The 25,453-nt window shown below is 37.7% G+C and overlaps 1 protein-coding gene across 2 annotated transcripts; it reads right to left on the bottom strand.

Moving 5' to 3' along the window:
• Positions 1–1,567: 1,567 nt before the first annotated feature.
• Positions 1,568–24,435, bottom strand: LOC134817574 (ribonuclease P protein subunit p14-like). Of its 2 annotated transcripts, none has more exons than XM_063826772.1 (4): positions 24,339–24,435; positions 3,346–3,497; positions 2,994–3,158; positions 1,568–2,543 (listed from the first exon to the last, which is right to left on the bottom strand). In XM_063826772.1, the coding sequence occupies exons 2-4, from the start codon at positions 3,487–3,489 to the stop codon at positions 2,424–2,426; spliced, it is 429 nt and encodes a 142-aa protein (XP_063682842.1). In that variant the 5' UTR covers positions 3,490–3,497; positions 24,339–24,435; the 3' UTR covers positions 1,568–2,423. The 2 variants fall into 2 exon arrangements, with proteins under 2 accessions (XP_063682842.1, XP_063682843.1); XM_063826773.1 differs by lacking the exon at positions 24,339–24,435 and adding an exon at positions 14,298–14,309 and having other exon boundaries at positions 3,346–3,498.
• Positions 24,436–25,453: the final 1,018 nt, after the last annotated feature.

The following is a 25,453-nucleotide window of genomic DNA, read 5'->3' on the forward strand; positions in this document are numbered from 1 at the left end:
AATAAGTATATTGACGTAGTGGATGGTTGAGCCTGAGTGGGTTTCAAGCACAGGTCACTCTCAAATCCTAAAGATAAGCAGTGGCTTTCGGCACTTGAAATTTCTTCAAACCTCCGGCTCCCCTGATTTATTTGTTATTGATATTGTTTGATTGTGGATTGTGCCGTAAAAATAAATATTTGTTTTATTAATATTTGTTTTATATTAGTACGCGAATACACATGGCTATGTGAAGGGTTTATGTAAAACCGTTTTGACGGCTTCAAAACCATAAAAACCAAAGTCACGTTAAAATTGAAATTTTTGGGCGAGCGAATTAGTAAAAGCCCCCCCCCCCCCCCCCCCCGTGGAGCCTCAAAGTCTCGATCTATCTATACTATCTATACTAGCTTGCTGTTGTAATACTAATATTTTACAAATAGGAAAAGGTGTGCTAATGGCAATGCTATGTTACAGGTAACACAGGGCTCTTACTAAATCGCTCGCCCAAAAATTTCACGTGACTTTGATTTTTTTGGTTTTGCAGCCGTACAAAACGGTTTTACACAAACCCTAATCCCAACCCTAACCCTAACCATAACCCCGAAGCTATCCATAATCTTAACCACAACCCTAACCCTAACCCGAGCCCTAAATAATCGAATTCACTTTTTACTAGCCTGTCACGTGACCAAAACGGTTTTTTGCCCATAACTCTCCAGGGTAACACAGCCCTGGATTCTGGAAGGGCTCTTACTAATTCGCTCGCCCAAAAATTAAAGGAAACTTTACTGGTAGGGGCCTAACTTCGAAAATAAAAGAGATAGAAACATTTGGTTTTCAACAAAATGTTTGCCTTGTAAAAATTAACGGGTGATACTCGTAAAATAAATGTTTCAAATTCAACAAATACAATGTAAAAATAACGTTTCCCCCTAGGTTGTACTTGTATGTTGTAGGTTTATAACCTAACCAGGACGCGCGCCGAGTTGGACTCGTCGACGGTCCTGGAACAAATATTTTACGAGTATCACCCGTTAAATTAACAATGGTCAAGCAGCAGTAAGTGTTTGCCCCCCCCCCCCCCAACTTGGTCCAACTTGGCGAGCCTGTGTCTTGTCAAAATCTAATCGCGAAGTAAAGGGATAGGCGTGCCTGGCAGTGGTATTGGTATTGGTAATATATCAGCAAGTTGGGTCATGAGTAAGATTAGCCGAATAATATGACTGATGACTATAGCTTTTGACGTAATTTATCTCGAATAAATGTGACCATAACACATAAACGATTTCCCGTACAATTTTCGTCGTTACTCGTATCAAATTGTGTCATGTGCCTACTCATACTGTGAGTGTGGAGATTTAGATTAAACTCCCAGTGAGCCATAGTACATAGACCAGCAAACTGGGTAATACCAACCACTGGGTAATAATAACCACTTTTTTCGTTGTTATTTTTTCTGATTTATCTATTATAACTTGTAAGTGATTTGTTTTTGTGTTCTGATTTCCTAGATTGTAGATATCATTATGATGACTGTTGTTTCGTTTTAGCTTATTACAGAAAAATAGAAATTAAATACGATGGCTGCGTTAACAAAGTAAAGTATCCTCATCATAGACTTAAGTAAAACGTTACAAATTCGTAAGCTAATAGTAACACAATTTAAGTGGCATTAAACATATTAGCCCTGCAGACGAAATTTCATGCAAATTGCAAATGAAAATTAGAAATTAAAAACACCAAATCTTGTTCCATACCATTTTGTTCTTATTGCGAAACTCCTATTTTGTAAACGACAACAGTGACCAATGCAAATGAAAGAGTGAAAATTGATTTGGAAATCGACACGTTTGTTTAGAACGCAAGATTCTCAGATTTTTTAAATAAATTGAGCGACCAACTCACCAACATTGCATTCTTATTACTTTTTATCATTTTCAATAATAAGAACAAGATATAAGGTGAAAATAACATGAAGCATGAAAATCAACACTCAATGTAGCAAAAACTGTGTTCCCGCCACAATACTATCCTATCTGATTTAGATGGAATATTGGGGTTCACATATTCTAGTGATTCAAACGTTAACTCAAAAAGTGTCTCAAATCACTCCTGGCAAGGATTCCAAAACCAGCACCTTTAAGTGTCCCACAATTCAATTCAACTTACAATCTAATTCTAATTCTAAGTTAAAACACCATACCTAACTTAACAAGAGCGTTTAACAAAAATCTAGAAGGGTAAACAGAAAATCAGGGAGGGGAGTAAAAAATTCACTGAAATACAAAACAAAATTTAATTCAACATTTCTCTCCTAGAAGCAAACTCTTCCACAGATCACAATCTATCACTGAGCGTGATATCCTCCGGAGGCAATCGGCTGACAGTAACGCGTGAGAAGTGACGTGACGTGATTGATGACGTCACGAGTCACGAGCAGCTCAGAAGACGGCAGGTTGGTGCCTGTAACGGGAATGCCCGATGTGAGGTGACGTTTGGCTCGGTAACAGCGACACTAACACAGGCGACTCTTTCACGACGTTCATAGCGCATCGTGATCCCTGAAAGATTGTTAAATGTTAGAGATTGATGATTTTGTGCTTTCGTTTGACCAGAGTTTATTCCTTTAAATAGACCATGATAAAGGTAAGGTGCTCGAGAAAGGCCACCCATGAAGAAAATAATATGTGTTAGTCTCTCTAGTCTAGACTCTAGACATATTATGTTTTTAGAAATACATGTCAGTGTTCTAGAACGACCACTTCAGTTTATTACACGGACTTTCTCGAACATTATTCACTGATAAGTGGCCAATGCTGAGAATTTTCGACAAGAACCAAAAATCTAGCAAAAGAGTGCCTTCTCGAATATAACCCTCTTCTAGAAGCTTATGAAGGACTGTAATTAATAAAGAAAGTTGTGTCTAAGAAACACACAGTCTTGTCATGTGCATTGTGCCTAACTACTAACTATACATAACTTAATAATGGTAGAAATGATAAAACACGTACCTGGAAGGATTTGATAAGAGTAAGGGCGCTCCAAACGTGCTGTTTTTGTTGCCTGGCAACGCGTAATATCACGTGACAAGAGTAGTAACCGTTGTGACACTTTGTCATTGACGTTATCTTCAGAACGTCCACATGTGATAACGAACCAACTTTACCGTGATGTACCTGAGAAACAGAAGGGTTAATACTGATAATAATATAAACTTGTTGTCTAGACTTTACTGTTTAAAACTTACTGGCTTGTGAAGGAGAGTTTAAAATTAAACACCAACTTCTGGATAACAAAGTAAGGTGTACAAGTCGTACATTATAATTTAAAACAATAACTGAAGTAATAGGAACTCTTGCTAACCTGTAGTGACTGCATGATAGCGGACTTGAACTCGATGTCCGTTATGTCCAGGTTGACGGGAGTCATAACAGAGACTTTGAGATAGGACCAGTTTGGAGGAAGTTTCGAGAAGGAGAGCTTAACTGCTTTAGGTAGATCAATCATGGTACGTCCTAATCAGTGAAACTGTTAGTTACAGTGTAAAATTCAGACTTTGTTGACAATTGCAATTCTTATTTTTGAGAAATTTTAATTGAGTATAAATTCCTAACAAACAACAAGAACAATTCAAGTAATGATATAGATCATTTTACAAGTTACAAGTTACAAGCCGACTAATGGGGGACAGACTAATTTAAAGAACGGAGGACAAAAATAGTGGCATTATGTCACATAAAACAGTGACAGGCGCATTCAACTTGTAGATATATCCATAAACTGTACATATCTTTAGTGCAATATCAATATCTTCAGGCTGATGATCAAAGATATACCCTAAGAATAAGTTAAACTGTGTACAGTCTAGGTTAACTGCGCGCTGACAAGACCCACAATATTTAATGTCGTCCCGTCGCAAAAAGGGGAAAATACTGCAGACACAGGTTTTAAAGCAGGTCCAGGGAGGAGACAGCGTTCTGCTGACTGTTAAACTGATAACCGCGATACACTGAGAATACTCAATACTGCCACTAATGTTCCTGTTTTGGTGGCTTGGGATCTGGCAGGAACTTTAGCCTCATGGAGTCTACATGGTATGTAAGGTATGTACAGTCTGCATACCATAACTATGTGCATACCGTACATTTTTGAGTGTTTCTCAGTTGAGAACTTGCCAAATATAAATGAACACGATAACCACAACTTATATATTAGGCCCATATAACATATTAAGTTGGTTTGTTGATTGATTCAATTAAAAACCATCTATTGAGTTACCTCATTGCCTCGCCCACGACGATCAATCAAATATATTTAACAACAAAATCAAAATTGTTTAACGACAAATCAAAAGGAAATTACACTGACAACCAGACAACCACTCAGTTGAAAATCACCCCCCTTTTAGCAGTTACCTAACACTACAAAAATGTACACTATGTGATGCAGGGTGATGATGCCCAGCTTGGTAATCCTGTGTTTGCACAACCCAGCCAATCAGAGACCAGTACTCAGGTCACGCGACAATCACTGACCAATCAGAACGCTGGGATGTGACACTACAAGCAAGGGCGGTAAAACAAACAGGGCCAGCAGATTGTGTAGGAACAAAACCGGTCCTACGGGACATGGAAGTGCTACTTCGTTCAATTTTAGGAAGTCAAAATTCTACACGACATACACAAATACCAATGCAACATAAATCGTGGATTGAGTAGTTCAAAGCTTGTCAAAAAACAGTCATGAAAGTTTACAAATCGCCCTAAAAGGAGCTAAAGCCAGACCTTAAAGGGACATGAGCGAGCGGTTACATCACAACGACATTATGTCTAAATACGTGGGATTCCGTTCAACGTCCGGGACAAGCTGTGACGTAATCATAGAGAGGGAGAGCAGGGTATGAAACATAGAACACTGTACGTGTGTACGTGTGTACGTGTGTACGTGTGTACGTGTGTAGGGGATGTTATCATGCTGGATATCATGACGTGATGATTGGGGCAACTTTAGCGGTTTACGGACAAAGAATATCGAATATCGTATAAGCATAGCGATTAGATTGATAGTTAGATCGATAGTGATCCGACAAATTGAGATTGTCAGATTTATGGTGACTTTAAAACTTGAACCGGTGGCAACAGACTTAATTTATAAAAGGAGTCAAGAAATATCGTATTATTATGCAAACGCCAAATACTCCGAATTATGAACGTAAGTTAAATGCTAGAGTAATAGTGATGAGGGATAAATTCCTGGACCAGAGGTCGGATTTTATAGTAAGTGAATTCACGGGCACAAGCAGATCACTGATTTCCGGGAACTGGAAATCGCTAATCATGGTAACAACCGGAAAACATTTTGCAAATGCCTGCGTGCATCGCATATATATATATACATATATTGACTTTGGTAGCTAATCATGGAAACAACCGGAAAACATTTTACAAATGCCTGGCCTGCGTCGCATATATATTGACTTTGGTAGCTAAGAGCTTGTATAAATAGAGAATGACTAGAATGCACGGAATTTTACGACATTCTATCACATAGCTGAAGGTAGCTCCTTGTTCCTTCGGTAACTCTCACTCATTCCCGATACAGAAATAGATACAGACGAAGATAAGACTCGAGAAGCTCCAGTACCACAGCAATCAATGTAAATCTTGCTTATCGTATCAAACGTATTGAATAGCAAAAATATGACATAAAATGTGAATGTTCCTGTAACCGCTATGTACAGATTTGCTGAGATATTTAGCCTTGAATATATAAGTATATATATCCAGTCATTAAAATGTAGCGAAATTCAATGGAATCAACTGTTTGTCGACTTAAGATGTGCCTTATTAATATTATGATATTCGATTTATGAAAAGACGAATAATCATGCCTAATTATGATTTAATTTGAAGATAGTCTAAGAGCGATGATATCATCTAGACCCTCTGAAAAACACCTGCAAAAATCTATTTGATATCATTGATGTCATCACTCATCATTTAAACAACATTAAATCAAATCTAAAATGGGGCAAAAATGCAGGGGTGAGGCACCTGACGATGAGTAAACGACTGTTTAATGCTATGAAAATTTCAGAGGTGGTAGGGACACCAACAGTCTGCAACTGAATACTCTTCATCCGGGAGCAGGATGAATAATGACATAAACACAAAACGAGGCCCCAGGCAAACAAAGACTGGACATAAATGAATCAAGAACAAATTTCATAATAAAATTATGGTCATTTGGCAGAGATCAGGTGCACTAGTCGTTATAATTTGAGAGGGAGCTGTATATTAGTGGAAATAAGATATGAGGAAACCGTGGGAGGGCCAGGGAGGGGGGTGCTCCCGATAGGAGGGGTGGAGACCCCCCACCCGAGGAATTTGAACTTGATCCAGGAATTTTATCAGGACGGATATTGTAGAGCCAGGTATTAAATTTGCTCCTAAATAATATACTAAGGAATTATGGTTACCAGTCCATGCCACGTAGAATTGATAATACTGTCTACCAGACAGCCCCCCTCCAATAAGGGGATGACACCTCCCCCCAGGAATGAACAGCATCTAACAAGGAATGTAAAACACGGTAATATTAATTAGAGGGGAGCAGGGGCAATAAATTGCAACAATTCTCTTTGTTATTAACCAGTCATGTCTAGTTCATTTCTTATACCAACATTCAGTGCCACGAGCTGTGATTGATAAATGATCCCTGTAAGTAGGTTAGCGGCCTGGGGGCATACAACCCTGATTTACAGACACTTCAGACTCCGTTCACAGGTGTAATTTAATTTAAACCAGGGGGCTGAATATGTAATCAGGTTAAAGGTTAGTTTTAGTATGGGATCGCTTCAAGGTTCATTCGTTGGGTGTGATTTTTAAGCGTCTATAAAGTGGTTTACAAGGGTGTCTCCGCTGCACAGTTGTGTGACGTAACAATTAATAAGCTTAAATTAATAACTATAATACGCCACGATCTGAATTAATGAGCTTCTCGCATATCGTTATTGAAATCAGACCTTATTGACCTAGTTCTAAAGAACTTAGAAATCGGGTTAAAAACTTTGTTTAGAGCCTAGTTATCACATAACCTCGGTTACAAACAAAGCAGAGCAAACATATTTGTAACTGAATGGGGCCTGCATGTCAGGAGAACCTTAAAAGGGTAAAAACAAAATCTCTTGGGCCTAAACTAGGAAGGGGCTTAACCAAGGGCGGTTTAACGCTTATATAACCGGGTTATAACTTATCTTTATATAAGCGACATAATGTTAAAGAAGTAAACAATAAACATATGTTAAAATGTTGACATGGTGAAAGCGTCCCATGTAAATATCTTTAACCACGACGAGTATCAAGCACAAATAAATTGAACTGACAGATTTCTTATCGGTAAATTCTGTTTAAAATTGCTTTATCTGAGGGTGATAGTCTGTTAAACGTATGGCGGTTATGTTATCACATATTGTTAAATTAAGTAAATATTGTTTAACCAAGTAAATTTGTAGACAAGCTATGTAGTTAAGTAAGTAAGAAATATTTGTGTTAATACTGAGCATATAATTACCGAGTAGCGCAGCTGTAGTATGAGAGTAGAGAACAGAAAGCAAAATATTTCTGGCGGATTAATAACGCGACCAAATCGAATATTATCCATGACGAACATTTGAGATCATTACACAAAAGTAAGAAGTCGAAATATTTTATGAAACTCGAAATAAACTGCTCAAACAAAATAGTAAGGATCATTTTTCTACGCATGAATTTCGGATCATTGCATATTTTCATAATATGATAATTGACCATAGCTTGATGCGTGGTAACGTTAAGCATATTTTCCTAACAAACTAGTGACAGTCTATTTTAATCTTAATAAACAGAAATTCTCAGACTAAGAACCTTCATTTTATCTACGTCATACCTAAAGACTTAAAAAAGTGTGAACCACGAAACCAGACCAAATAGCAATAAGAGTAGCACAGTGATAATCCAATAAAGAAAATTAAAAGACTGAAACCTGAAACTGGAGACAGTGAACTACACCGGCTTTATGACGGAGCCACGAGGACGGGGGCTAACCAGTAACCACAAAGGGTAACTCGCAGGAGGGACGCGACAAGTCAAGTACAGTTAGAAATAAGTAAAAGTACAGGTGACCATTCAAGTTCAATAAAATAGAGCCCATCTGACTAGTCTAGCCTTTCTTCACCTCGTCTTATTAAGTCTAGAGGGGAAATAATGTAAAAGCAATAAGTCAGTGTAATAGTGGACAAAGGCCAAGTTTAACCCCGCTCTAACTTGAAATAAGGTTGTGGCCTGTGGGTCTTGGTATAAGTGGGCAGATTAACAAGAGATAAGATGGATCAGAAGTGGTATTAGAGGAGGAAAGGCTGGGATAAAGGAGGATAAAGAAACTTGAAACCACACTTCGGTTAGTTACAACCAGAGCCGCAGTGACAGGAACTAGCTAGGCCGCACATACCAGATAACACTAGGAGGAGAAGGAGGAGAAGAGGATGTTCCACGCCCTAGATATGAAGCGGAACATCTTCTGTAATACCGCGTCGTCAGGACGCCAGTAGGAGATCTTATCTCGGTGTGTATCTCCACACGCTGTCAGTCTGTTAACTAGATCTTATCAGAGGAGGAGGCGTGGAGAGGGGTAATATCTGCACATTCACACCTACAGTATATCTCTAGAACAGTGTGTAGACAGAGTGTTGAAGGGCCGGGAAGAGACTAGATGGGTGCTAACTCATTCAGAGGGAACGGAAGTACTACTTCCGGGAAGTAGCCTTCTGAAAGCTGACAGGATTGTGCAGTATTCTGAAGCTCTTACTACTAACCTACGCTCTATGATTTACCAAAAAGCAACTTAAATATAAATGAACAATGCTAGGGAGAGATCTCTGACGAAGGATGTGCTCGCAATGAAAAGAAGACCAAATAATAACAATAACATAAAAAAAGTTGCATCAAACCTTATTGTTTTTCTACGTCCATTTGACGTAGAAAGACACAAAAGGATCGGAGGAGAAAAGAGAGGAGGAGAAACACTCACCAAGCACAATGTGTCGAGTACATAAAAAGTGTACGATAAAAGCAGGTAAAAGCACAGTAAATGCTGACGCGTTACAACGTAATATGCGTACTAATTTCCTAGTAGAGCGGGAGGAGCAGACAGCACGATCCTACTCCAGCCAATCAACGGAGCATTGATAGAGCTGAATATATGCAGTAATTAGTGGCGCAATATTATTACTGTTGAATATCCCAATATAATGATATAGAATCTGGAGTTGGACCAATCAGCGTGTATTTGTAACAGTTAGATAATTATTGAAAGCTATTAAGAATAATGGATGCAGTAATCAGTTATGTTGTAAAATTAAAAACCATAATTTGTGGTAGTAGAGTAGTAAACGTTGTGATTAAAAGAGGAACGGTCAAGTGGAACAATCAATAGAATACTGTACACACAACGGATATCTATTATATAATGACTCATTGGCCATTAATAATGTTACGAGTTATCTAATACTAGTAATCTAGTTCTACCAATTAGATCAATTACAATTACCGATCGGATCAATTACAATTACTGATAGGATCAATTATAATAACCAATCGGGTCAATTACAATTATTATTAACAATACCAACTACAGTTACATTGCAATATTATGTAATTTACTTTTGAATAGCAAACGAAGATATAAAAAGCCACGTTATGCTCATTCTCCTGCTAGTCACTGAGACTTATTAGCCATGAGATTTAAATACATAAAACGTACCCGGGTAAACGCCCAAATCACGTTCTAAGCACAGATATAGCGGTGATCAGCAATAACACCGTACAATCCAGCTGATTGATAGAAACAAAGTGCTGTGTATATTGCACGATCCGTGACATCAGCAGTAATTTGTTAAGAATAGTTTTAATCGGTATTAATCGAGATCAAAATTGACAGATGACACAACCGCGATTTTGGATGATCTTATCTTCAGGATTGAAGAACCTGCCAAGTTTACAAATTGGTAACTAAATGTTTAATGCAAATTACACTGCCATATTTTAAAATTCGGAAATGAACTGTTTCCTGTAATAAACGTATTGAACGATAATCTTCCGAACATATTTAAAATGTTCACAATCACCATGGAGGCTTTAATTAAGTAAAAGGAAACGGAGTCTTTATCTTTTAAAAGACTATCTTAAAACTATTTGTAATCAACTCAACTTCTATAGCAACACAACGGAAAAGAGAGTATACGATCTGCATTCTGCATTCCGTTACCATGGTACTAAGTAATTGTAACCACGTTATCTTAATAGCTGCCTTCATGTTTATAATGTCATGTAAAAACTACAGTATACAATTATTGTACACACCACACATGGAAATAAACCTAACGGTCTCGGTGAACTACACGGCCAATTTAATAAGTCCATCCGATGCATACAAAATTTACAAATCAATTATCAAGTTGTACATCAGCCGATATTGAGTTGATACCAATATTTCTGTAACGTGTTATTGAGGTATATTTTCGCGTGGGAACTGATTGATAGCCTAAAGACATTTGCTGAGAAAGGTGTGACAAACATCAGTCATTTCAAGGGCAACTCTTCATTATCAAGGTATTATCAATTCTATCATAAAAGAGGACTAATTCCGCCCTCTTCAGTCTCGATTGATAGTGAGTTTAATGACGCACAGTTAATACCACACCCGGTTCATCACTTATCCCATATAAAAATGAGGGAAATATTAATAATTCATAGTAGTGGGAGAGGGTAGCCACCCTAAAGTCTATCATTAATGAAACGTTCTAACTATGAATCAAGGATTACTGAGGAACAATATAATCTGGAATTCGCGATAAACTTCGAAATACGAACACATAAGAAGAATCCTGAGACAAATCAAGTGATACACAATAGCAAAAGACAAATAGGAGTTGTATAATTTTATGTAGAGTTTTCTGTGCCTCTGGCAGACCAAGGAGGACCTTTTCTTCGTTAACTTAAGGCACAATAAAGTTCTCATAGTTGTCATATTCTGGACAAAAAGTTCAAAGTGGAAAAATGTTTGAAAACTTGGAAACTTGGATGGACCTTAAATGAACGGACTTTATTTGAACGGACATTAAGATGAACGTAAGGGCCTCCAGCGTTCAATTAATGTCCGTCCAAATAAGGTCCGATAAGGTAGATTGCTACGTGACACGGTGGAGGCTCTTTCTATTATATGAAAGCTTCAGTAAGAATAGTTTTATGCCTATAATTTCACTACCTGGCTACTAAATACACTATATCGGTATTATATCTGTCAGATGAGTTCAGTTCGTATATATATTAATTCCTTTTATCCTTTTATCTTGATGCAAGCAAACTACAGTCAAATTCTCTTTTGGACTGCCTTAACATGGTTTTTTAGACACCTAAATATGTCGATTTCCGGGTTTTTTTTCCAGCGTTAAATTTTAGCAGCTAGTTGTTTTTTCCTTTTCATCTTTAAGGGGGCCGGGGGGGGGGGGGGGGGGGGGGGGGGGGACTTTTTGACACCACTTGGGAGTCCAAATTTTGGGCACTAAAATTCTTATTCCTTGTCCAATTTTTAATTTTTTCGTGCTGATTTGAAGGCGATTAAAGCATTTGACCCAGTCAAAAAAGTTTCAGTTGTATATCTTTTACGGTTTTTGCGGAAAGTCGCGTTAAAGTTGATGCCCTGGTGTCAGTAAAATGGTACGGATATATATCGTCTCGCTTTATATATAGTAAGATGAATCAAGGATTACTGAGGAACAATATAATCTGGAATTCGCGATAAACTTCGAAATACGAACACATAAGAAGAATTCTGAGACAACTCAAGTGGTACACAATAGCAAAAGACAAATAGGAGTTGTATAATTTTATGCGATTCGCCAGGTGAGTAGAAAATCTCTTGGATTGAAGCCAAAACCCAAACAAAAGATATTATTACAAATGACGAGTAACTGTGCAAGTCATAAAGGATTTTAATGCTGACATACAAAACACGGTATACTCTCAATTTGCGTTCGTCATCAAGAAGAGTGCCCGAAAGAGAAAGATCTAGAATGAACGAAATTAGTGGGAGACGAATGTAGAACAGGATCAAGGATCTGGCAGTAGGTCTGGGTCTCAACTAGTAATTGATACAGTCCTGTTATGAAAATTGTATCTTTAGACAGAAATGTAATTTGCAGAAGAATCTCTGAAACAAACCACGTCCAAGGCCAAGGTAAATGATCGTTTCTCCTTAGACTTCTGCAAATACTATAAAAGTATAACGTAACAGAGACAGGAACAGAGGAAATAACATCAGGTGCGTCCACATAAACCGTACCTGGAGGTACTAAAACGTCCGTAAAAGTAAATGAAAGTCTGTGGACTGTGATCCACCACTCACAGCTCAGCATTACCACTACCAATAAAGCTAGAACTCTAGTAGAGCATTATTCAGCGAGACGGGGAAGTATTCAACTTGTTGCACCAGGTGACATGTACAGCTCATAATAAGCTCGCCTGTCTTGACACGTCCCACGTGACACGTGTCAAGTAGTAGTTCACCGCCCCCGTTATACACATGTGGAACTCTCAAGTCTCAACAAAAGATCATAACAACCAACGTTATACTACAAACTAAGTAAGTAATTAAGTTTGTTACAGTGAGGGTCCTGCTTTTGGTTTTGGAAACTGCAGCTCTCTCTGTTTGAGCCGTAATTTGTTAATGAGGCATTAGCGAATTTACTATTGTTGTGGGTAGTAACATGTGGATCATTACGCTTTAGATCTTAATGCACTGATGTTTGAGAGTTTGAGGGAGGAGCTTTAATCTCATGTTACTAAAAATAAACAGTTATTAGAACCGAAGGATAACAAATTTGACATGGACATAAACTATGAGATCACGATTTAGCATATGGTTATTCAATGAGAATCTTCGCGAATATGTAGAAGCTTCTTCCAAGAACAAAAATTTAATAGAGAAATTAAATAGGAAAGAAGTAGAAGAAAAAGAAAGAGAACTGAAGACTGAACAGGCACTATGACACAACAGCAGCGCAGAACAGAGCTAATATTGTAATCCGAACTCTGTACTTCTTGGTGTGAGGGTAGTAAGAAACCTTACTTAATAAAGTGACTTAACCTGAACGGTAGTCAAGAAACCTTGGTGGAGCTGAAGAACAAATTACGATAGAGTTAAGTCCTGACTCTGTAGTTGTTGTTAACAGTTAAATTCGTAATGGCCAAATCATCCACGGTTTGAGGAGTGAATCTGGGGGAAATGTTCGGTCACGTGATAGGAGCGGATTGAATAATCATTGCACGTGCGGGGGTTGATATTTTGATAATAATATTGCACGTGTAGCTTTGTTTGCAAACAATATTATATTGATCAACAGACATCCTCTCATGAAGTGTCAGGACAACACGATGGTAGTCTCGATTGTGATAGGTTAAGAGATCTGGATAGCTTGTCTGCTATTGGCCAATCTCCCTCGTGATGTGATTGAGGTTATAAGATTGGTGGAGATAGAGGAATAGCGGTGATAATAAGTCGTGAAGCCAGAGAAACATGAGTCCCGGATCGGATCTCTTAATTTATTGACGACAGAACAATCTAGATAGCAAACTGAAGAATTAGATTTTACTTTATCAACTACCGGACGATTTCCTAATTTGCAAATCTGACGAAAGAGTCCAGTCACAAAGGTTGACGTAGCAGCAAGAACATTGATCGAGATGTTCCCATTAAATTAGGCAGTAAAAGTACCGGTACCGGTCTGAGACCGGGTTAAGTACAAATCAGCTAGAGATCTCGAGCTCCTTATCATGAGAGTAACTAATGTGCCGCCCCGGTGACCGGACTTAGGATACTTATCATATTTAGTTGCCGGGGGAAACGTACGGGAAATAACCCAGGGAGACTGGACACAAACAGAAATTGTAGATATTATATAAAAAGTTTGAATATTCCGTTGGCCACCCCTCATACGGCCGGGGAGTCGATCTATATTCTATAAACCTTAACCTTAGCCTAACCCGTAGAAGCTAGGATCTGGTACTAGGATTAGAGGCAAAATCAGAAGCTTGTTAATTATTATCACAGGCTAGGGTTACAATAACCCGCCCCTGTGGACTCGTGATCTGTGGTGAACACTGGCGTCACTCGTGCTGGCCCTTTTCCAGTAACTCCGAGGTGAGAGGGAATGATAAAAGGTATTGTAAGTGACAGGTACAGCAAGCAATAAAATTATCGTGAAACCAAAAAATTGGGAGTCAAATTATTTGGCTGTCGGCGAGCAAGCCACCGCCCAGTTCCAGCCTCTGTCAACAATCCAAAACCCACAGAATGTCGGTTAAATGGTTTCTTGTTTGTCGAAGAATCTTGGCTTCCCAGCTGATGGCGCGTTGACAGAGCACGTTAGAACAGATACCCGGGGTTAATAACAAACTCCACCACTTTTAACTGAGCGGGAAGTTACCAGAATGAAATATGTCAGGTGGGGTGGCTTTTGACAAGATGGGCAGTGTGGTACAGTGAGGGAAGGAGCAGCACTACAACACTGTTACTACACTGTTACTACACTGTTACTACACTGTTGCTACACTGTTACTACAGCACGGGCTCCAGTAGGGGTGAAGGAGGAGCCCTTTAACTGCTTCTACAGGTCACACTACTAACGAACACGCCGGTCAGAGTTAAGTAGGGAGGACGTACTTCAGGCGTCAAAAAGTAACCCCTCAAATAGCTTATCGCTCTGCTAATAGAGCGATGGTAGATAAAACTACAAGTGAACTCTTTTTTTGGCTTGTGAGGTTATTCTGAAGATTTAGCTCGATGCAAATCTTTGTGTCTTGTATTCCTACGAAAACATATTATGCAAATTCAATGATTTGATGAAGCTAGGATAAGTTAAACAAGATGATTATTATTGTGAAATCATTATTTATGTTGACGAAGAATTGACGTAGTCAATCCATCTTCAGATTTGATCGGTTTAACCCCCGACAGCTTAATAAACCAGACTAACCACTTGCACTGGAACATACCGATACAACCTGTTTCAAGCACAGCTTGATAAACGAATAATCTGCTGCAGTTGATTTACTCTCAGTTAAATCTACACGATTTAAGATTCTAGCAATTAAATTTATGTCGCATATCTCGAGTCTAATTTACAGAGTTGAGATGCGATTACGCAATATCCATCACGGGCATATGGTACAACGAACTAAGAGGGATTCTTGGAAAAGAGGTCAACGGAGAAAACGCAGGTTATCAGGTACAAATATGAGTTTACAGTGGAGCGTGCAGACTGCTGAAGAGAAACAGTTTCCTCAAAACGACAAAACCAGATTGGAGGTGTAAATTGGAACTGCCCCAGCAGGTGAGCACGTGCCCCCGTAATAAACCAGCACTCTTTCCAACGGTAAACTGCACTGAACACACCGCCAAATAGAAACTATTAGTAGCTAGCAACAACGTATCTCTGCAAAAGTGCAAATCATTATGGGATGTGAGTTTAACAAGTTACACGACGTGTGGTCGAACCAAAAGTACACAAACATATCTATAAGTATAATACAGTGTGCAGTGTGCACCGCCGAACACCGTATAGCGTGTTACACTTGTGTGTGAGCCGAATAGGAAATATATCACATTCACAACTCTACTTCACCTCAATAGTCTACTTATGTAGTGAGATGGCAGTAGCACTTCCCTCATCTAAACGCGATTAAAGCAATAAAACGGGTGAAAAACTGGTTGGGTCTAATAGTAATCATGATAAGTAGGCTGTTGTTGGAAAGCGTGAAGATGAAGTCATTATGTTTACAGTTTAGTCGAACAATTGATTCCAGTGACCAATCGGAGATCGCGAAAGTAAAGTGGGAAAACGGAATGAAGCTGCTTGAGCTAATAGTAGCTCAGAAACGCAACAAAAAATTGTCATTACATCGCTTAAAAACGGCATAATAACCGATAAACAATGCAATTATAATAAATGTTAAATTGCCGTTTTTTGCCATTGTTCAGAGATCAAAGACAATTGATAATTGAATGGACGAGACTAGAAAATAGCAATACAAATGTTTAAATGTAATACAAAAACGTTAATACTTTACAGAAAAAAAGTCTAAATGAAAAGCTTTTCGAAGTTTAATTGTTTTTGAAGAGATATTTTCCGGAATTCTCATGCTAAATATGTTAAATAAACGATATTTTTCTCACTAGATCTGTAGCAAAATGCTTGAGAGGCTTTAACTTTCAGGGTACCCGGTACATATTACTTAAAAATGAATTATAATTCATTTTTAAAATGAATTAAAATGTCATTTAAAACTGAAAGCATAACTATAATGGACGTATTGGACCTTTTTAGAAAAAGAAAGAAAGAAAAGTAAACGGATGGAAACAGTCAAACTATCATACGTAGTGTAAAGTCAGTTGTATAAAATGTATATTATGCAAATCACTAGCCCATTACTGATTACTTATACAAAACAGCGCGACATGTTTATCTAGAGCAGTAAAAAACAAACAAAAGAAGTTCCCCCGTCAAAATTACAAATAACACATACCATGCCAACAACTAAAAATTCACAAATTAAAAATACCACAAAATTACGAAAAACACACACACCAAAAATTCACAAATTACAAATACTTCAAAATAACAAATTATTCAATAATGACCAGACGGTATTCGGGAGAGAACCTCTACCGAATACCATCCCTACTCCTCCACGGCAAACATAGCAACGTATGAAACATAAGGTTAGGTCATGGCGTATGATAGAATAGAACAATCTAGCAAGAAGCGCTAGTAAGGTTTCTCTAGTTGACAGATGTCGCTATATTAGCTGGTAGGTGGGACACTTTCATCAGGAGAGAAACAGGGTAAACTGAACGTGGAATAATATGAGGGATTAAATGTGTTATCTTATTTTGCTGACTTGCTTGTCCATCGTAATTTTTCTGACTAATGTCGGATTTTGTCAAGCGAATTTCTTAAGCAGGATAGAAACGTAACGGATTTTTCAGCTCGACTGAATGATGGTAACATATTGAGATTTATCTTTGTTCGTTTGAAAGAGACTAATAAAGATATCAGAGCTAACAAAACATAGAAATGTTTCGTCCGGAAAAGTCCGAGGGCGTGGCGACTTCTTTACAAATTTGAGGATAAATGCGGTTTACCGACTTTATCTTTTAATGGATTCGTGACGTTGGACTTCTATACTTACCTTGCAAGGATTCTTCAGCTAAGTATAGAATAAAAGACCACTAATCCAAACAAATTGGTAAACAATAACAGGTGAAAATTGGTGAACAATATCTGCAATCACAGCACGCTTCGGAGGATGACTGGACTACAAAAGAAATATTTTTTATCCAATAAATATGGAGCCAATCAATCAACAAAGTAGTCTCTGAGTGGGTAAGAGACATTTGATCTAGTATCATGAGGTTTAATGATAAATCCAATAATTTGATGGGTTATATTGACCCGAATCCAGTAAACTGGGCAATTGAATTAGGGCTCGTGTTCATGATTTCCTCATTTCCCTGTTAAAACGATGTGTAAAATGTTTTATCAGCAAATTAATTGTGCCGGTGTTGACCTCCGACACCTGCTACCAGTTCAAACACACAATTGGTCAATTCATAATCACGTGACTGAACTTTGAGACCGAGTCACATGACACGCTAGCTCGCCTCCAGTTGGTGGGAAATGGGAAAAAAGGCGCTGATTGATTGAAAGTTTGACGAGCTAAAATTACAGTTTTCAGCAATTTGAGACCAATTAAAGGAGGGGTTGATACTCGATATTACTGTATATATTATGTTCAATGTTCATGTTGCTGACATCTGTTAATAAGGAATACTAAGTCTAGTTCTTGCGGACATGGTCTACAATGGTAATTGTTGGTACTGGAAGGGTGTCTCTTAATAGCTGGTTCCTTGGAACGGAATACAAATATCCGTACGTGGGCAAATAGGTTCCGTCCGGCATTGCACCTTTTTGCCCAGTACGTGCTTTAACGAATAAATTTATAACTTAGAAATCACGAGGCATTTAATGTTGAGATTAACAGTATCAACTCTGACGGAATCCAGAGTATTGCAAGTATAAATGAAGGCTGTTCAGGAAGCAGCTGGCTATGTTTGGCCTAGGTCCAGTTGGCGACACCATCTTGGACAATGAAACAGAACAAATTTAGAGCGATCGATACTGCAGAACCTTTGAAATCAATAATCGAGAGAAACGTTAGAATGTTGTGCAAGAATATCTGTGACATGAATGCATTAAATTTACCACCTACGACAAAAGGATTATCAGTATTAAATCGCGCACTTCTGCAAGATATATAATGCCACCTGATAAAAGAATCATATCATATCTTTTATTTACTGTACAATGACGGAGAAAAAAAGGCATTGTTTTGACCTTCCACTTTTGTGTACAGGCCACTATTGTGTACAGGCCACAGGGCGTGACATTCTATCAAGAGGGTCGTTGTGAGATAAACAAGGTTAGAAAACAGGCGCCCGATATCTGCACCCGGCTGGTTTCACCTCTTGACAGAGTTTCCTGGGAAAAAACCAAATCTCATGATAGTTTGACCATTAACAAACTCCTGGCATGAGAAAATATCAGACCTACTATCGATATTAGAGCTAGAAAATAAAAGCAGATGGCTATATTTTGTTAGTTTAAGGGTTCATATTAAAATAAAATATTCTAATTGCGGAAAGGAGACTGCGGCTAAATTTAGCATCATTCAGCTAATTCTGTCCAATAAAGGCGATGACATATCTGATTAACATAATAGCTTAAAATGTTCAGCTGACATCCTGACAGCACTAACATTACGATTCTATATTTCTAAACTATGAGCAGGGGGTTTGGTTATAAAATCAGAAGAGTACAGGATACTCAGAGGGTATTTGAATAGATATACTGAGGTCATCAAATCTTTAATTTGATATTAAATCATTCTCTCTTATCATAGAAGATAATTAACAATTTTCTTTCAAACCGAAGGAATTATCAAAATAAAATGAATTATCAAAATGAAATTTTTTTTTCGTAACTCAACGGATATTTTAACACTAAAAATCTAAATTGCTTTGAATTTGTAACGGGTTAAGTTCAAAATATTTTAATGCTGGTGCCGGATGTAGCTTAATTTTTTGGTAAACCTTAATGACATAAAGAAGGTAATATCAACACGAAAAGGGATTATCAACTAGAAATAAAAGAAAAGTGATAAGGTGTGGCCGTTCTGACGTTTCAAAAGATACTTCACAATCTCAGGGGCCAATACCGAATGAAATATTCATTATCCAGCACCAAGTCCTAGATTCTGCGGCAATTAAAATGATCTATTTTAATCTGACCTCCCTGGCACAGTGACAACTGATAGAATACAGACCACTAACAAACTGTGCAATGTGACTGAAAAAAACAAATCTCGTTCTTTACGTATTAAATTTCAGAAGAAGAGTAGGATAACAAACTGCAAAGATGACAGAAACTTATTATTTAGAAATGGATAACAATGATATCTATAATTCTAAGAATGATCTGCATTAGATTAGATAGCTAATGTAATAGTAATTCTATTTCTAAGAAATATATAATATTAACATATAATATAGTTCAAAGTCTCTGATCTGCACTACTTCTCAGATCTATTAGAATTAAAGTATCCTCGTCATTGTATTATCTCTCGATTTGACGTCAAACACATTTTAAGTCTGTCGCACGAGACTTCTTTAACTATTTATAACTCAGTATATCAAACGAAATAAACGGGATGACTTCTTTTATTCACAGCGAAATTAAGATCATATTTTAATCAAATGCATGTGAACTGTGAAACGGGTCAATAGTAAATTTAGAAATATAGTATAACGTAGACTGTATGTGATAAATAATAATGACTGTATGTGTATGTGACTAATGATAATGCCAGGAAACGAACAGATCAGTAACGCTCGAGCGACGAGCCCTAGTGTAAGTATAAACGCTAAACAGTGATATGATCAATACTGGGAACGGTGTAGAGCTAGAACTCGTACGGATAACAAAAGAAAAGTCTCGGCACAGGTATGTGGGAATTCCAAGAACATTCCCTACAACAACTCTGTCAATACAATAGAAGGTTATTGTAGTAGAGTCAGTCACGTAACAGCGAGTGTTACAGTGTGTAAACTACTGAGAACGGGTACTAGGTACCAGATAACAAAGGTAGGAACCCTGGTGACGCCTCACTTAAACCGTGATAATGATGATAAAGACTGAGGGCGATTATACGGCTAATTAGTCCTTATATGGGCATGGTGACAAAGACTGTACAAACCGTCACCTGCTGTGCTCTAACCTTCTAACGAAGATAGAGAACAACACAAGCCCCTCAACACACGGTTCATGGAATGTGCAAATGAGTTGGAGTGTATATTAACTATTTGCCTGGTGCAGTGTGGAGGTGGTGTTTGCAAAGCACCTGCTGGTCCTGTAACTTCGTGTTGAATGAGCTGGCTCACATCCAAATACAGCTAGTAGACAGACCAGCACTGGAGAGTCGAGGCTTCATTGTGGATACCACTCTCAAAGGTTATGAAGCGGAAAATCGACCCGGCAGAGAAACCGAGCACTCAAAATTGAGCTCTGACGTCACAATTAAAAGTTTGAGCCAACTCTCTATCCATTAGTTGGCAAGATTCCGAGTAAACTAATTTCAGGATTGGTAATTGAATAGCTAGCCTTTAGAGTTCACATAGTTGTACTCGCAAACTAAAGAGTAAACGTGAACTCTAAGTACTGAGATTAATTGTAGACTCGTTTGATAAGGGAGAGAGGGTAGACATTTCATTGCATCTAGTATTTAGGCGCCCAGTTTTGAGAATTACAGACATTCAGACTTCAGTGTGTACCAATCTACACTATATTTCTACATCTAAACGTTTGAGCAAGATCTTACTTTTAAAGTTGAAAGAGTTAGAGGCAAGGTTGAACGTGTGATGATGATTGGTGGAAATATGACTGACCGCAAACTTCACCCAATTAGACAATTAGATCAACACAAAGTAAACAGAGAGTACACCCAATTACCCAAATAGGGTGCCCACTGCCCAATCTAAATACCAATTAAGGGTAATGGTATAGATAGCAGTTGTCAAACTCTGTTTACTGAAAGTGTAATAAGTCTGAGAGTCACTCTGTTACACGTGTCACGTGTCCAATACTGCGGCATCTACTCATTGCTACTAATAACAAAGTAGCACCATATAGTGGGAATGTGGGAGGCAATTTGTCTCATGAGAACCTCTGAATAGAAAAATGTTGGTAATATTGGTTCGTTTTTAGTTCTTAGAACATTCTACGGAACGTATAAAGAATTCAATCTGTTCTAAAGAATTTACAATCTCCTCGCATAGCCGGGGGTCAAAACAGTGAACATTTAGAGCTTGTCGAAAAAACGAAAAGGTGGAAGAAACAGTAGTTGAATCGTGTTTATATGATACAATAAACAACATCAAACTGAAATATGACCGTTTTACGTTTTGTGGCGATTTCTTACTTTTTAAGAGTTCAATCAAACGAGTGACAGGTTAGAGTTTTACGAAGATTTGGTTTGACAGCTGAAAACATTCTGTTCATTTCATTGGCCTTGGTTCTGATCGTCAGCCGACAGTTTAACTGCTGTTACGTCAAACTGTGACGTAAATTTAAAGTCAAAACAAATTTACTTTACTTTTGCGTCAGTTCCGAAATCCGTAGAGTTACAATAATTTCCATTGAAGATCAACTTTACTGATCGGTAAAGATGTGGTAAGAAATTTGACTTGAAAGAATAATCGGAATAATCAGAGGCGCCTCAACATTCTACAATCTACAGCATTGCAATTGCTCAGCAAAGAAAAATGAGATCAAGGTCGAGAATGAGTTTTACTTCCATTTAAATCATAATCTACAACTAAACATAATCTACAACGTATAAATTCTATAAATAGTTTAATATAAGATCTATAGAATTGATGCAATAAATGACAATATTGAGTATTAACCAGATTCCAAGAATATTATACTTCAGTTTGCACAATAATGGTTTAATATTTATATTGCTTACTATATATATTTGCAGAGGTAATGTCTTAACGTTGCAGTCATTTCCTTTTTATTGTAGAACATTCTCATTACCAGATAAATTAACTTATGATTTGAAAATTATGATTGTAGGAGAACATTCTACAGCATTGCACAACTCAGTTATGAAAGAACTAGTTATAAAAAGCCGACAAATGAGACAATTACGTATAAATTCAATAAATAGTATTTAAATTTGATAGAATCCAAGCAAATAATGAACATTACTCAGAAAAACTAAAGAAGTGCTTATATTTCAATTTGCTGAGTCACGAAACATGGCCCAGGTCCAAATTACAGAAAATACAGCGAACATATTCAGTTACGTACTGTTGATTTTACAGCCCTAAAATCAACAGTGCCAGTAACTGAAAAGTGTGACATTTACTGTCACACAACAAATACAATATGCAATACGCTCCAGGGAGATAGTAGACATACCGTCCCCCTCTGGAGTTCTAGTCGAGCATCATCTTAATTATCAAACTTTATAAACTGGATTTACACAATCAAGCGACTACGCATACAACATATGAGGAATTTCTTCAAAATATACATCATACAGTATGAAATACGAAACATCTATGAAATCTATGTTATAAATAACATAAATTCAGAAATAAGAAAAAATTTCCCTTAGAAACATATGGTCCCAGCCCTCTCATTTAACCAGAAAAGTAAATCCGCCGGAGGAGTAACAAGGCTTTGCAGTGTACTATAGGCTGTGTTATTAGTCAAAGCAGGAAACATGCCGTTGTACTGAGGGAGGTGCGAGAGAGAGACTAGGTGCTACTGCTAGTGCGTTCTACTTACAGTGCGTCTCAAATTCATTATTGGACAATACAAGCAAGGTTGGTGGAGGTTTGTACAGAATTCAGCTATTGTATGGACACGTGATAGTAAGACAGGATATGAGAGGGCCATCTTAATTAATTTCTCGGAGATACTTCTTTGAAATTCACTAGAAGTGTGGATAAAGAAATTCAAGTGACCAAGAAGGCACTAGACCAATCAGCATAAGGAGAAGAACAGCTTGATTATCAAGGAATAAAAAATACGTGTAAGCACTATGCGTTGGATATGGAACAGGTTACGACCGGGCACAGTCAGAAAGACTAGCACTAAATCTAATTGAGTAATGTTGCTTTTATAAATTCTAAGAAGTTCGCTAATAAATCTCGGGAGTGTGAAGTGCTATCTGTCATTAAAAGACGCTAATTTAATGGACAGTTGAGTAGAGCAAGGAAAAGCACGGACAAGCGACAAGCGGGGGAAAGAACGCACAAGTTTAACGAAAATTGAGCAAGTATCATTGATCATGTAGGAGTCAAGTCTCAACAGCCAAGTAACAGTACAATGCAACCACTCTAAAGTCTAATTACTAATATAATGAGCCTTTTTGAAAAATGGCGGGAAATATTAGCCACATGTGGCAATAGGTCTCTAGCGTCTCAGAGTGTACATAAACCACACAGAACCATATATTAACGGGATTGTTCTAGAACTACAGTATACAGGGTACGGGACTAGTGTAGCCGGAAATGGTAAGAGCGGTCCTGGGTCCCCTCATTGGGGGACTTAATTCAGTTATATCCTTGTTTTGGGGGGTAGTGAGCGCGGGGAACGACCCAGAACAATGAAGCATTAATACACTGGCACATTATTATGAGGGTTATACTTGGATAGATGTTCCTACCCGATGACGTTAGAGGTCGTTCACATATTACGTAATCAGCTGAGGGGGGTGGTCCGAATTGTTACGCTGGTGTAATTTTTACACAAAAGCTATGTGTAAAACTGATTACGGAGGGGGGGAGGTTAAAAATATTCCAAAAAATGATTACGTAATACTAATATGTGAACGACCCCTTACTAATTGCATAAATGGTGGGATTCGGAGGCTCTAGCTTGAGCGCATTTAGTGACGTAACATGTTCGGTAAAATTCATATGCCGCTAAATATTCTAGAAATTTAACTGATATGATGATTATTAGTATTACTATAATCTCGAGCCATAATAATGACAAACAGGGCACGACAACATAATTGTACATCAACACATAAATACTTACTAAAATTTAATTTCCGGGGAACAAAATTACTGCACATTCGAATAGCATTAACGTTAAATTTCCGAATACAACTATTTAAATAACATACCTCCGAACCAAGGCGAAGTTGCACAATGAGCAGGGGCTCCGACTCACTGGGTCAGTTGTTAGACAGTCTTTATTTTCAAACCAATGTCATATCCTCTATAATTGAATGTGATAGCAATACATTTTTGAGATTTCAGGTTGAATTTTATTTATATCATTAATTTATCGTCAAGCTAAAACAGCTTATCTGTCATCTATTTTCACGACAATTTACTTTATTAATTAAAGAGACAGCATAGTAGTACGGATGCTATGACCATGGGGGAAGGCTATAGATTTTCCATGATTGCCATTTTCGGCTAAGGCTTGTATTTAAAGATTTCGTTGATAGAAACAAATATTGAGATCCTTGAATCTTGGTGGCAAAAGGTAAAACTAAATGGCGAATCGGAATACTCATCGACCTCCATAGCCTTCAACTTAATGTTACGAGTTCGAACTTAAATAAAGCAAACCTAAGACTGCTTTATTCACCACTCGGCCAGCTGCATCCAACAGAACAGAATCAATCAACATTTCTGACAGAAACAATCAGCACCAACATCTCAGCCCACAAAACCAAACAAACAAAGGTAACATCGTGATATATATTATATATTTTAGTAATATTATTCGTGTGGGACGTCTCAACGACTTACAACTGTTTAAAATATCATTAATTCCAAGTCATGTGTTCCTCTGTTACGTCAAACAGTAGACATGGGGGCCTGGGGTGTGGGCGTGGAAGAAGTTAGGGCATTTCTTACAATCTATTGCGACAGTTCTTTCATTTTCTAGACCAATCATTAACCAATATTAATTATCATCAGGGTATCAAAACGCTGATTATAATTACATGCTCACCGTGTGATTTTAAGGATTGCGGTAATCGGCCTCAACATTGAGTAATGACCTGCCTTTACTGTACTTTTGAAGCGATGTTGCAACGCCAACAACACGAAAGTAAAAGTGGGCTAATAAACTACCAAGAGTTCAGTCGCAGGTTCTACCGTTTTTAATTTACAGTTTAACAGTTAATAGTGATTCGAACCACAGAAGCAATTTGCAAATGATTTCAAGACTCACTTTTCTGGACACAAAACATCTAAAATCTCACGGCAGAGACAGCGAAATGCT

This window comes from Bolinopsis microptera, chromosome 6 (genome assembly GCF_026151205.1).
Source record: "Bolinopsis microptera isolate Bmic1 chromosome 6, MBARI_Bmic_1.0, whole genome shotgun sequence".
In the NCBI taxonomy this organism is placed as follows: Eukaryota; Metazoa; Ctenophora; class Tentaculata; order Lobata; family Bolinopsidae; genus Bolinopsis; species Bolinopsis microptera.